At 41.7% G+C, this 14209-nt stretch overlaps 1 protein-coding gene across 1 annotated transcript; it reads right to left on the bottom strand.

Moving 5' to 3' along the window:
* Positions 1 to 13: 13 nt before the first annotated feature.
* Positions 14 to 13135, bottom strand: LOC110487479 (RNA-binding protein MEX3A). Its single transcript, XM_021559416.3, has 2 exons — positions 12625 to 13135; positions 14 to 8984 (listed from the first exon to the last, which is right to left on the bottom strand). Exons 1-2 carry the CDS (start codon positions 13046 to 13048, stop codon positions 7858 to 7860), a joined length of 1551 nt encoding a protein of 516 aa, XP_021415091.1. The 5' UTR covers positions 13049 to 13135; the 3' UTR covers positions 14 to 7857.
* Positions 13136 to 14209: the final 1074 nt, after the last annotated feature.

Raw genomic sequence — 14209 nt, 5'->3', positions numbered from 1 at the left:
CATCCATCGGAAATGATTTCATTTTTGTTTTATTAGAAACATTTACAATACATCTTGAATCTTTGAAAAAAAAAAAAAAAAACAGAAACCAAAACTAATATGGCGCAGATACAATAATAAAATATCAAATTATTCACAAAAACATGTGCTAAGAAATAAACCTGCAATATCACATGCCTCTTGCGGGCATGACACACTGTAACAGTTCAAAGAAGACTTTATTTTATCAAAGTGACGGCCAGCCACATGGCAAACCCTCTCTCACTGATCACAGAGAAACCAGAAACTAAAGCCAGGAGATGCTGACCCAAAACTAATGCACTAAGACCACTATAAGACCGGTATGAAACACTTCTACGGTGCCGGGAGAATCTGAAGAAACACTACCAAAGACTGTCAGACTGCGGTGGCCCCTTCAGAAGAGGACGACGTGAAGGTCATTTCAGTCCCCCTGCTTCAGTCAGTTGTGGCGGAAAATACCGTCCTGACATGTTGAATTGTACGACAAATATTCACTTTTAACTACCTAGTTTTGAGATTAAATAAATACATTTTTAGGTTCATCCATATGTGAAGGAATGACAATCAAGCTTTCCTTCCCTCTTTATAGAACTGGGATGAGAAAATGAAAAGGGTCAAATACTGACCGTGTCACATGGGGACAGAAACGGCCTCTCTTTGCTTCACCTGAAACACTTGTCCTTTTCTGTTTTCTGAAGGGGCGCCAACTATGAAAATCTACAAGGAACAACCAGCCCCAGACCCCTTGTGTTAAAACCAAACACAAAGGATCTGTGGTGTTTATCCAGTCTAGGTGACCATACAAGATACATGCAAACTAGTACGGATATGAATGTGTTGGTGTGTGTGTGTGTGGCTGGTTACCATAGATCTACTACACAGTGTACCTATGTGCTAAACTATTGATCACTCAGCTCAGTTCTCAGCCTGTCATGTTTTCAAGAAGAAACTTGAGCCCAATTTTCAGGTAATCATTCATTAAGGCTTTGATGATGTCCTCTCTTGCCTTACCAATCACAAAGGGTCCCAAGTAGTAGACATATGAATGTGTTTATCTGAATGTGTTTAACATGTGCCCCTGTGGGACACCTGAATCACTCGTTCTCAGCATTGCAATCACAACTGAAGCTGTGTTAGCATAAAAAGTTAGAGATTAATAAAAGCAAGTTAAGACTCCAGAGGAAATGTGTAATGGGGCCAGTCAGTATGGGGTTAGTCAAAGGGGAAAATGTAAGCAAGCAGCATAGAGAGAGTGCTGATGCAAGAAATACATGTGTAATTGAGGCACAATATTGATGCTCAGTGACTAAAATACCTCCAAATCCTAAAAATATTATATTATTTTCTGTCATAATTCCACTGTGAATGCACGGGTGTTCTTTTAAATAGTGCATATCGGAAGTTAAAATATAAGCTATGGGGAACACACATCAGCTTATATTTCATTTACAATGAAATACAGTGTGGAGGTGAGTCCATAACTTTCATAAATAAAACGTATTTTATTTTTTTTAACCGTTAGTAGAAACCAACTTTCCTGTGTTTAGAAATATATTAACTTCTTGTATTTTTAATTAAAAAAACAAATTTTTTGAGGTTACTCATAAATATGTTTTCTTCATTTTAAGATTTTCATAAATAACATCCTGAAACTGACTTAATCCTCGTCTTTCTATGAAATAATAACCCATGTTAGCAAAATAGATTTAAGAAACTGTAATAATATTCATTTTTAAAGTTGCTTTCTATAAATGTATTTGGAAGAACTCTATAGACTGCGGTGAAACCTTCTCACAAATTCTTTCCAGCTCACTTTAAAATGTATAAACCAAAAGGTAAAAAGAGTGCAATGGTAATTTATTTTACATTCAAATGCATTACTTGCTCATCTTGTGATTATGATAGGTCAGAATAATTGCTTAAGTGCGTCAATTTAAAGGATTTCCTATCACTCCTTGAAAGGGGTGCTATTATTGTTATACATAATGCATAAAGAGTTGTACATTTGTTAAAGAGAAGAAAACTGTTCATAGTTTCTACGGTTACTTTAATATATTATAAAGAACACTAACAATTGAAAAAAAAGTTAATGAAATAGACATCCCCCTAAGAGTTCTCACCGCCATCTTTGTTTCTCCACTAAAGGAAGTGGAGTACTTCATATACTGGGTGACTGGGTGCATATATCAAGCTATACCTCATCTTATAAGACAGTCATTATTTGAATTTCTATATCAATTACACCTCAAGGTAAATATATGGAATTAAATATGTCCATCTTAATTTCTTTAAAGCTTTTTATACACCTTGTGGTTATGTTGATGAAATATGTTAATGCCATGGGATCTTAATTTTACTCTTATGTACTGGACTAAACTTCAGCTATCATACTTCGACATGGAGTATAAAGTTAACTAGAAACAATATTAAATTAAAACCGCAGTATTATTTTTGAACTCTAACAAAGGTACTGCAGGGTATTTGTGTAATCTTAACAACTTTCTTATGCATTATTCAACTATTGTTCAGTCTGGGGTCTTTGAGACAAATCTAGCCCTTCAGCTGAAATTCAACATGAATTTGAACAGAATTGTAAACAAAGACAAATTTCTAACCCTTATTTTTCTCATTTATTATGTGTCCCTGCCCCATTCTGAAGAAACATAAACTTCCTAAGACAAGTCTAGCGTTTTCATATTAAGAGCTGTGATGAAACAACTTATTGACATCATTATTCATAAATCTACGTTGGCAATAATACCAATATAAATACAACTTAAGAGGGTGACGCATTAGGACTGGTGTCTTTGGGCAGTGATTGGATAGTTGATCACTGAAGCTACTGTAGCATAAAAAAAGACCAAACTGAAACAGGATGTCTTTATTGAGACAAGCTCCATTTCACAGATATTGACTGAAGCTTGTATGCTGTATGACTTTGGACAAAACTATCACTAGCGGGTTATTAAAAACAAAAGCTGATTATTATTGTATTGACCTCAGACACCTTCATCAATAAATCCAAACTATGATAAGGTCGAAATGTGTTAACATTCGTAGAATTGTAAGCTTACGATTAGCAATATAATTTCTATAGATGTCCTCGAACCTCTTCCAAGGTTTTGTTCTTTGGCTACCTTTTGACCTTTTATTTTAAATCAGCTAAATGCTGGATAATGACTACTTATAACAGATAGCATAAAGAAATAATTAAATTGTGCCATCAAATCAGCTACATATGTTTTGGAACCAATCTAAAAACTGAAATATATTCTCATGATATGCTTATGGTAACTATAAACGTTTCTCCCTAAACATGAATAAATACAGAGTAATACATGTTAAATAAATGCTACTTTCCCAAGTGATGAAAATGTTTGGCTCAATGCATTGGGCATCAGTATACGTTCATATGGAAGAGGTCTTAGATAGATCCTATGGAAATAATCCAACCTTCTGTCTTGCCATTGTGTCTACTTTAGTTTGTGATTTAAGTTATGACTTCCTGCTTTTGACAGACAGGAAATGCCTAAATTGTTCATGTTATGTTCCTGAAAAGCATTGTATGTTTACACTGAAAGCTTACTTATACAATGCAATTGGTTTCTTCCAAATATTAGGTATTGTGATCTCAAAATTCCACATATACTAAGAGGAGGAACTCTTGAGGTTGCACTGGTGTTGGCACACCCTGTATTTGAGGTATACTTGCAGTCTTATTAATATTCAATGTTAAAAAGACGGGATTAAGCAGTCAAAAATTACTAAAAGCAAGACGTAGGAAAGCAACAAAAACATGCTATTGTGCCTGAAACTGTTACTAATTAATTACATTTCTCATCCTACATTGGCATAAATCCATATGCATTTTTAGAAGATATTAACCAAAAATGGAATAATATTCAAATTAATCAAGTTTGCGTTATGGATGGTGCTGAATTCTATGAATTTACTAAACTGGCTCTTTTGTTTACTGTTGCAGTATTGACATTATTGCTTTTCATCCTAATGTACATAAAACCTGATTCATCCAAAAGGACCTAGGAATATTTTAGAACACATGTCTTTACATATTTGAGAGAATGTATTGGTATATGTCAGTGGAAACATCAATACAGCCCTGTATTCATCATTACAGTATGTGGTATTGTGGTATTCTTATCTATATATTTGACTTGATGAAATGCTTAAGTTTATTAGATCCATACATATAAGTAGCCTATCAATATACTTTATGTTTAAGGATGAGGGGACATTATATATATATATATATATATATAAATCAAAGTGATCTTAAAAGTCCATAAACAAACAAATTCAAAATGATATTTTCACCTTGTAAAAATAATCAAAATCCCACTTATATAGCAGGCATTTGACTGGATGTAAATTACTGATATATATATATACACAGATGCGCAGAATCCTTTCTCATAAAGCACAATGCAAATTTCTCCCACAGCCTCTAAAACAGTGAGACTCTCTAAAAAGCCCTCTACATTAAACCAGTGCAAACTCAACCAAGTCATCAGTACTGACTGAATGGATGAGAGGTTTCCCATAATACCACTACTACAAGGAATAACAATAATTATATTATAAAAACATGATAGGGAAACCTTATGTGCATGTCTTTCAAAATCTATGAAGAAATATTCACCATCAGTGGTCGGTTTGGTGATGTGTTTTCTCATAATAAGGTGCTTTACTCTATATTTTAATGTAAAGGGTTTAAGAGCCTAATTTCCCAATTCCATTTAACCCCACCCAACCCGGTTGATTCACATTCTTTTCTGACAAATAGTTACGTGAACGTTTTTTTAAGGGGCAATACTATTGAAGGCCTACTGTATGTCACTAAACTTTCATGCCAAAGTGAAAGCAATATTTATCTTTTAATACAAAATATTCAGGCTTAAAACAAAATAAAAAAGAATAGAAAATACTATATTCAGTTAACAGCGTTATACTGCCTTGAAATTGTCATTGACAGTTCAGACCAAACCACTGTGCAGTTCTCCCCATTAATAAATAGTCAATGAATTTCTAAATATGTAATAGAATTTAGATACTCTGAAAGTACAGTTCTATTTCTTCACAGTCCATGGACAACAGGAGTGGTCTGCTGACAATACAATGGGGGAAAGGGGGGCTCTGTTGCTGCCTAGACTAGGGACAACAGTCTATTGTAACTATTCATTATATTTTGATGGACAAAAGTTGAGCAAAAGAGTTCTCCTGAAAAAACAACTTAATAGAGCGATCTGATGCAGTGTTAGTGGGAGACCAGCTGAATCACCAGCATGTCCTTGTTCACCTGCCACCACCAGCAAACATGAGGCAGCAGCCTTCTAACTACCCCTCTCACAAAGACGAGATCTGCAGGTTCTCTTTTCTTTGAGAGCAGCCTTCTCTCTCTCTCCACCCCAAAAAGCCCCCCTCTTATCCTCCAACGGCTCTAATCCCCCCTCCCTCCATCTGAAATCCCCAGGCTGGGGCTAAGGCAGAGGCAAAGGGTGTGTAATTTGATTCAGCATGAGTGGTGGCTAAATGGGGCGTTTCCTCCGCTTTCCTGTCAATTACAATTGTCTGATTTCATTCTGAAGGCCCAGTGCTAGCCTGCCATTGGCTAAGCCTGTGTGTCTGTGGTGAGTGGGCAGCTGCAGGATGTCCCATACAGACAGGAGATAAAGGGGGGGGGGGAAACTATGGAAACTTCGATCTGCACTCGCTCTCTGTCACAAAGGCCTCCATCCTAATTGGGGGGACGATGAACTCCAAGTGATCAGACTCCTCATACTCTTAAATGATATATGTCTGCATGTGTTCATACCCTTATCTTATTGAGAACACATGGAGACATCTAGTTCAGTGGGGCATTTCAAAGAATTGGATCTGTGTGTCAGAATTGTACACTAGGTAATTACTGAATCTACTGACACTGTAGATATCCTTTCTTTCTGCAAAGTCCCCTCACTCTCATTTCAGAGCTGGCAGCCTGTTCAGTTGGTCTCTTTCTTTCATATGCTGCTTTTTTCCTGAGTGTTGGGACAAAGGAGGCCCCTCTCCCCAGTAGGGATAGCTCAGAGCAGCAGAGAAGGAAAGAGGGAGGGGGATATGGAAGGAGGGGTCCCATTCGCCCAGCTGCACCCAGACTGGACCTTCTGTGCCTGTGACAGAGGGGTGGGGCGGTCAGCAGCCCACGCCGGGACTCTGTCTCACCCCCCCATTCAGCACCAGGGTCGCCACATGGTCCGCACCTGGACCGGCCAATTTGCCTAATTATCAATGAGTCTCTCCGGGCCGTGTCCGAGCACTCCGGGCCCACGCCACCGCTGGGCCCAGACAATACGCCACACTCAGGGAGGCAATGCATTCTGGGTCAGCTGCAGTCATTACTACCTTCAACAGCCAACGATCGAACAGTAAGCGGGGCGGGGGGGGGGGGGGGGGGGGTTAAGCCACTCCCAAAGAAAATAGAAAAAGAGGGGGCTATTAAACACCTGCTTCTGCACAGCTCTGATAATTAGAGGCCTCTGAGCTAAAATACAAAGCTGCTGGACAGGGGTGGCGAGGGAGCTCTGTGGATGGTGGTACTGTATTCTAGGAGCTTTTTGCCCATTTAGGCACACTCTATTACCAATTCAGAGAACAGCTCAGTGTTTTCCTCAGCTTCTGTCCACTCTAATGGCTAACGCTCTAACTGCGCAAACCTCAGAGAGATGCCTGTCAAAAGTGGCTCTCGTTTTTGTCCTACATCGTTCAGATAACAGCTAAATTACCACATAAGACAATAAAGTGGGTATAAATTGGCTTTGAAATTAGTCCGTCGGGGAGACGGATCTCCCAAATTAGCCAACTGGACGAATTCCAAGGCTTTTGACCTCACAAATGAAATCAGTGCTTAACACCGGCGAAAGAAACATGCTTTTCAAGTGCCACGAGGAACAGGCATCGCTGAAACTTTTCACCAAACTGCAGTGATATTTCAGCAATACAATGTGTAGCATTCATTCATTCACCTCTTTGTGAAAAAGGAAATCTGTAAGACATATCTGCATAAAGAAAGGCGTTTGTCTGCTGTCCCATATTGTTAACATTCTAACAGGTGTTTAGGGAGGACTACCAGGTATAACAACGAGCTTGTAAAGGGACACAAATGTCAGAAAGATGACAATGATGGAATAGTCTGTCCTTCGATTGGAACAAATTTAGACTTTCAATGACAATATCAAAGCTTGTTCCATTTTTTCGAGCCACATTGAGGGATTTGCCTTTTCATCAGCTACGTCATTTTTCTGGATGATTGACAATCATTAATCTGACTATCCGAAACTAAGACGATTATAAGGTGCAATGAAAGATTAAATCTTTTTCCTTCTGTTTGATTTTGACTTCCCATATCATTCAGGTACAGATAAGATACCAGGGAGTTAAACTGAACCTCAATGATCACCTCCTTCCTTTTCTCCATATAAAACCACTTCATGGTAAAATAAATCTGAATCGTAAAATGTTCACGTTCCTACTACTCCGCCCATACTGTGATTCGTGAATGAAAAACAGCAGCAGTAAAAAAAACTGAAAAAATGCTAGGTACTATACTTTTCTTATAAACAAAACTTTTATAAAATATATATGTATATATATAAAAGAAAAAATTCAAAATATTTCTTATACTTTTTAGTAAAGCAAGCAGTGCCTTCTAAAATATCTGCTTGTTTTTTTTAAACATTTTCTGAGAAAAGAAAAGTATAATAATAATAATAATAATAGTAAATAATTGTAGAACAAACACTGTGATAAAACGAATGTTAAAAACTGACGTGGTGTTTTTTAGGAGAATATTCGGATAGCCTGAGAGACCAGGGTGTGGCACACCGGGCACTCTGGATGGTTGAGCTCACAGATGCGGATGGCACACTCCATGCAGAAGAGGTTGTGGCCGCAGGGCACCAGGGCGGCCGTCACTTTGCTCTCGAAGCAGGTCATGCAGTCCCGGAGGATGGCTGGTGGCGAGTCCGGTACAGGGAGGCGTCCAGGGAACCCCGCGCCCGAGGTTGGCTCGCTGTGGGCACGGCGGGCCTGGGCATGAGGAGAGCCAGACAGAATAGTGATGTTGGTGCCCGAGGAGTTGCCGTTGTTCCCTCCACAGGGGTCAGGAAGGCCTGGAGAGAGTCTGGTCAGGGGCAGGGGCAGGCCTCCAAAGCTCTTGGAGCGCTGCTGGGCATAGAAGGCCACCTGTTTTGGGTAGTCTGGGTCTCCCCAACTCTGGGTGCCCTCTGAGCCAAAGTAGGAACAGGGCTTCTCTCCAGGGCTGTTGAAGTTGCCCTTGCTGTAGATTACGCCACCACCTTCTCCTCCAACCATGGCATCTGAGAAGTTCTGGCGGAAGCTGCTGGTCAACGGCTTGCGCTGGCCCCCCTGCAGACCCCACACCTGCTGCAGGCGGCTCTCCAGACCCCCGGAGCCTACAGGGCTGCCGCCATCCGGCCCCAAGCAGTCATTCTCGTTGTTGTGGTCATGCAGACCTCCCGTTCGGAATGCGATGTGCGCCTCAATCTCCTCACGGGCCCTCTCGGCGTTGCTAGGTGATCCCGTGATCTCGAAGACGGGGTCACGGTCTCGGCTAGGGGTGACGATGTAGGTGCAGGTTTGCTGTTGGATGCGTTTGATGGTGGAACCCTTGGGCCCCACCACCAGCCCCACCACGCGGTAGGGCACCCTCACCTGGATGGTGGTCTGGCCCGGCAGGGGCGCAGGCGGGGAACCGCTGAAGGACACACCCAGCTTGTTGCGGGAAGCTCGGAGCATGGAGAAGTGCTCGGCGGCAGAGATGATCTCGCGCCGGGCCAGGGCCACATCCTCCTTTCGGCCCGTGATGAGAAACACAGGCTCCTCGCCCCTCACGGGGGTCTTGATGTAGGTGTTGGTCTTGGCCCGCAAGGCTTTGATCTTGCAACCTGCAGAAACAAAAGACAAAGTTTTTAAAAAGCCAAGGACACAATTTTTATTCAATTTTCTGATACACTCATCAAAGATGAGGAATTTGGAATAGCTAAGATTGTTTCTACTACATGGTAATACAAAGCAATTTTTAATGTTTTTTTCTTCTTCTATGGAAACAAAGACTAAATTTATAGTTGACCTTTGACATACCTTTTTAAAAGATGGCAAATGTTGGTCTAAAATGCTCACAACTTCAGAGTTTTTAGACAGTCCAGCAATGTTCACTAGTCATTATCCCCTTTACAACATTTTACAGTATTACACTTTTTTCCCCCATTTCTGCCAAGATTATCATTACTAAGTCACATGTTTTCACATGGCATCAAGTCTCAATATGCTGTACAACCTGAAATAATTGAAGAGACTGTAGATCTCAAAGTAGAACACCCCATTATTTGATTTCCTATATCTAACATTGCTAAACAGATGAGATATTGTACCCATTTCCAAAGGACATCAGAACTATTCTGTGCTATGGCTACAGTTATGGATGCATTCAACAGTGTTGCCACGAACAACCTGCCCCTCTCTTTGAACTGACAAGTCTGGTACCTCCGATCCACACATACATCATTTTTGGGTCATCTATTGCAGTGCATATGTTCTGATTTTGATCAGTGTGTAAAAGCTGACAATATTAAGTGCTTTTAGCGAGAGTCTAGATTTGAGAAAGTACAGGCTAATGCTATATCATGTCAAATTACCTTCGGCTCTACTACTGAGACGAGGTAATAATACAAGAGGGGAATAAAAAATGAGTAATTGTAGAGTAGGGTGGTTAAGAGCTCTTGAGGTCAAGAGGGATATGGTAAACACAGCCTCACCTGTGATACTACACCCAACAGGAAACGGCATGCAACGCCCCACTACGGCAGCCTGTGGTGACAAATACGCAGGTGTGCAGCTACCGTTCTCATTCTGAAATGCAAGTTTATGTTCCACCCCTAAGAATCCCTGAGTGTCTCCCCTTAGCAGTGACTTTAAGAGGCTTATGTATGTCCGTGGTCTGGTAACAATAACTAGCAATTTATTCAATGGTCAGGTCTCAGCTCGTCTTTCTGAGTAGCACTACAAATCACAGCACACCATGACATCAGTAGCCTAAACACGCTTTACTTTACTTTCTTTATTAAAATGTCGTTTTACCAGGGACAGTGCACATTAATCAACATTACTATAAAAGTGCCTGTTTTAGCCAGCCTGCTTATTTTCAACTGCAGTCCCTGAGCAGGGACTTTAGCAGTGTGGATCAAATGTCTGAACACCTCTAACCGAGGGAGATGTGCTTCCCTAATGCTACTAAATAGCCCCACTTACTAGGGCACTAACTTCAGAAGCCTGGATGGCACTGACTGAGTGACTCAGTGAGGCTCTGAGGGCTGAAGAGTTCAAACTACATTTATTATTTATTTATTGAGGACGATGGCGGTGGTGATATTAGTTGGGGTTCAAGCATGATGGTGTTAGATGGAACACTCAGGCTTTATAATATGTATGATAGTTATTTAACATATATGTATGACAGTGATAACTCATGCAATAACCACAATGTTATTATATTAAACCATGTGTTAACTTAGGATAGATGTAAGGTTTTGTGATCCTTTGTAGCAGGAAGGTGAATATTTAAGTTGAGACCAATAGGCGACATAAAACTATGAACAGAGGAGACAAAGAAAGGGACTCCACTGGAACCTTTACAATTTCCTTCAGGCAAATGACAAAGAGCATTCTAGATCATTCCACAACTGTATGCCATGTCTTTCATTTGGAGAGCATGCTTTCCAGTACTGTGTGCATTGTTAGTGGCGCATGCACAACAAACCCACCCTTGACCTAAAGTCGTAATAATACAGCCCTAGACGATACAAAAAGCATCCCCCGGAATCAGTTCAAATGACTTTGACAAAGGAGAAAATGATAACATTCGCCTCTCCAGGACGGGACATTGACTTGCCAGATTCACCAGGCAGTAGTCGACCCTGGGAAGGAGGGCATTGAATGTGAACTAACTAACGAGGCCCTGAATCAAAAGAGCTCATCCCCAATCCCCCAAATCAGTATTTCTCAGTCAACACAAAGCCCTCTGCTGCACTTGTGCTCACTGGATCCACCCTCCGGCTGTCTTCAGTTACCCTATTAAAACACTTCAGAGTAACGAACAGGAGACGCACAGGAAGATGAGGGCACTTAACGGCACAACAAAAACCAGATCCCCACATCTATGGAAAAAATGGAGTTGAAGCAAATGGTCTCTGCTGCCTTGGACCCACTTGACATTGTGGGAACCTGTGGATTTGTGTAAGCCCAAAAACATGAATTAGGATCCACTGGCTGAATTGGTTTCCCTTACCCCCCCATTAGGTAAGGGAGTCCTTGGTTTGGGTGTGACTCACCCTTTTAATGCCCAGTGCCTCTGACCCACCAACAATCGACCCATCCATTTATCCCTGCTTGTCTAACCAGCCCCTCTGTATCGTTTGGACTCATCACAACAGAGCCAGTCAACAATAGGTGCAGTCAAACAAAAACAACCATGTAGCACAACGCAATAAGTTGCTGGTTCTGAGAGTTGTACAGGTTACAAGCAATCTGGAGAATCAATATATTACAGTCTGATATGGGCAATAGGTTTTAAAAAGGCAACATATTTTGTTATTATTTGTTCTTATTTTATATCATAAAATATAAGAACCACACAACATTCAACTCGACACGTTGGTCCAACTTCTGGCTGAGTCACGCTTCGATTCCTATGATCATCCCAAGCGTCTACTGGTAACACTGCCTAATAAGGTACCCCTCCCCTCACTTTCACACCTTTGTTTGACAGCTGCTGTCATTCAAGTTCATGTCGAGGTCTTCGACAATTACTCAATACACAGATATATCCATCTTAAATCTGGGAATTCACTTTTAAACTGCTCAAGAAAAGAGAATATAGAGAAACACACTTGCCATTGTCTAATTGTGTCACTGGGGCAGTCAGCAACAAAAACAATTAACATAATTTGAATTTACGAAAACGAAAACAACAGCTTGAAAACATCAAACGTCACTCAAATACAAGCTCTATTCACAATAATGAGAGTAAATAATTTGTAAACATTTCAGGGCGAACGAGATTCCTCCGTTACCAGCAGCACGTTGCGTTTTTTTTAACAGTCTCGCGCGTTCAGACGACAAAGGAAGCAAGTGCTATCCCTGCCTGAAGTGTGCGTCTGTGAGCTGACATTGATGGCTGGATGTAGAATAATGCGCCCATGAGGTAACGGTTACAGTCCTGCTTTGTGTCTCCCCACGTTTGAAATTCACTAGAAGGACAATAGAACTGAGCCTAGTTGCAACAATGTTGCAGTTTCTGCCACTGTATGTTAACTTGAAACAGATTTGTTACCATGCCAAAGAGTGGTAAGGAAGCCTGTGTAGAAGAATACAACAAAAAATAACACCACTCCCTTTTCTATATCAATAACACCAGCTAACGTAACAGTTATAGAGCGTTATCAAAACACCCTACAAACTACAGGGAGACACATTAAGCTCAGAACTGCAACATAACTTTCAATAGGAACATTTGGTTGGAATCTTTACCTTGTCTCCCCACTATTTCGGCCACATGTTCTGAGCTGGGCACGGGAACGCATTCTGTTATGTTGCAGCCTCGTCCTTTCGTCTCACTTGAAGAACCCTCGTACAGGACACATAACTTGTTCTTCCCTTGCAAAAGCCCTGTGTCACCAATACCTACGCCAATATTATTGGTATGGTTGTGATGGTTATTGTTATTGTTACTCCGATCCTGTACTCCAGTTCCAGGAGCCCCACCACCGTCCTCGCCTTCACCAAGCCCCAGTAGAGACAGCTGGCCCAGCGCGACCCTCAGGGCACGGGAGTCGTCTTCTTCCTCGTCGGGTGGCACTAGGAGACCTTCGCTTCCGTACCCGGAGCCGGCTAGATCCCCGCCGTAGCCCCCATTTTTCTCCATGATCCCTGCTAGAACCAGCAGGCTAGGCATGGCTAACAAAAGAGTGTGAGACAAAGACAGGGGAAAGAGACTGGAGAAACAGCACCCGTGCCGCCTCCCCGCCCCCTCCTCCTTCCAATTCTGCCTCTGCGCTAGTCCCTCCCATAGACCTGCCCCTCTCTCTGTCTGCTATAGGCCAACTTGCAATACAGTATTCTCTCAGCTCTAGGCAAACGGGACACAAGGCCGTCTGAACGGAGAGGGGCTAGGCGATGCATCACTCCACCCCGTCTGGTACACACTCCCCTCCTCGCTGAGAGAAAACGCACCGCCCTCCCGTTATACCATTCCGTCTCAGGTTCCCAAGCCTGTGGCATCTCAGAAACCAACCCCCGCGTTTTTCCTCACGTATGGAAAAAAAATAAAAAATATTCCCTCCACCTTTCCTTTGTCCATATCAGCCATGCGTTAGATTCAAGCAACGCTACTCATTCCCCATCCCTGCAATGCAAGACCGCAACGGTCTTTTTACTGTAGGCTACTTGTACAAGGATGCATGGGCTATAGTTTAATAATTCCCCCTCAATAAAATGTCAAAAGTGGATGCATTTAGGATTGTTTCCCGATTCAAGTTACTATTTGGGCACCATAGCGTACTGTTTTGGTATATTGGCAATGTTGTATTATGTATGGTGGGACGCAGTAGCCTACTGAGGGATAGATGGACTTTGGATGTAGTTTATTTGTGAAACCTTAACGACTTCGTTCACTGTATTGGGGAGGATTTGCGTTATTCTGTCTATCGAGAATGAAGGAGTTAAGTGACATATTTCGGGGTTCCGCCCACCCCACTCGTCGTGGGTTGCTGCAGGTCACCGCGTTGTTGTCTCGGGCGCCGTTGCGCATGGGGGCTGTAACGTAGGAGGAGGGGGTGAGGAGGAGAGGAGAAAGGGAGTTGTCAGACAGGCGTTGCAGACCCTGTGCAGCAGGAATCTTTAAAAAAAAATGTCCTTACATATTTCCCGTAAGCAGAGCTCTTGCTTGCAGCATTTCTTGCCTGGCGCGAACAAAGAACCGCGTTTGCCTCGCGAAATCTACATACCAAAATGTCCTCTAGAGAAGCCACGCCTGGCGGCATGGTTGTATAATAACACAAAGACACATGTGCTTAGTAGTAATAATAATAATACAAATAATAGTACAATTGAATAA

Source organism: Oncorhynchus mykiss, chromosome 2, assembly GCF_057628025.1.
Source record: "Oncorhynchus mykiss isolate SJ-2025 chromosome 2, ASM5762802v1, whole genome shotgun sequence".
In the NCBI taxonomy this organism is placed as follows: Eukaryota; Metazoa; Chordata; class Actinopteri; order Salmoniformes; family Salmonidae; genus Oncorhynchus; species Oncorhynchus mykiss.
This window is presented reverse-complemented; position numbering and strand designations above follow the sequence as displayed.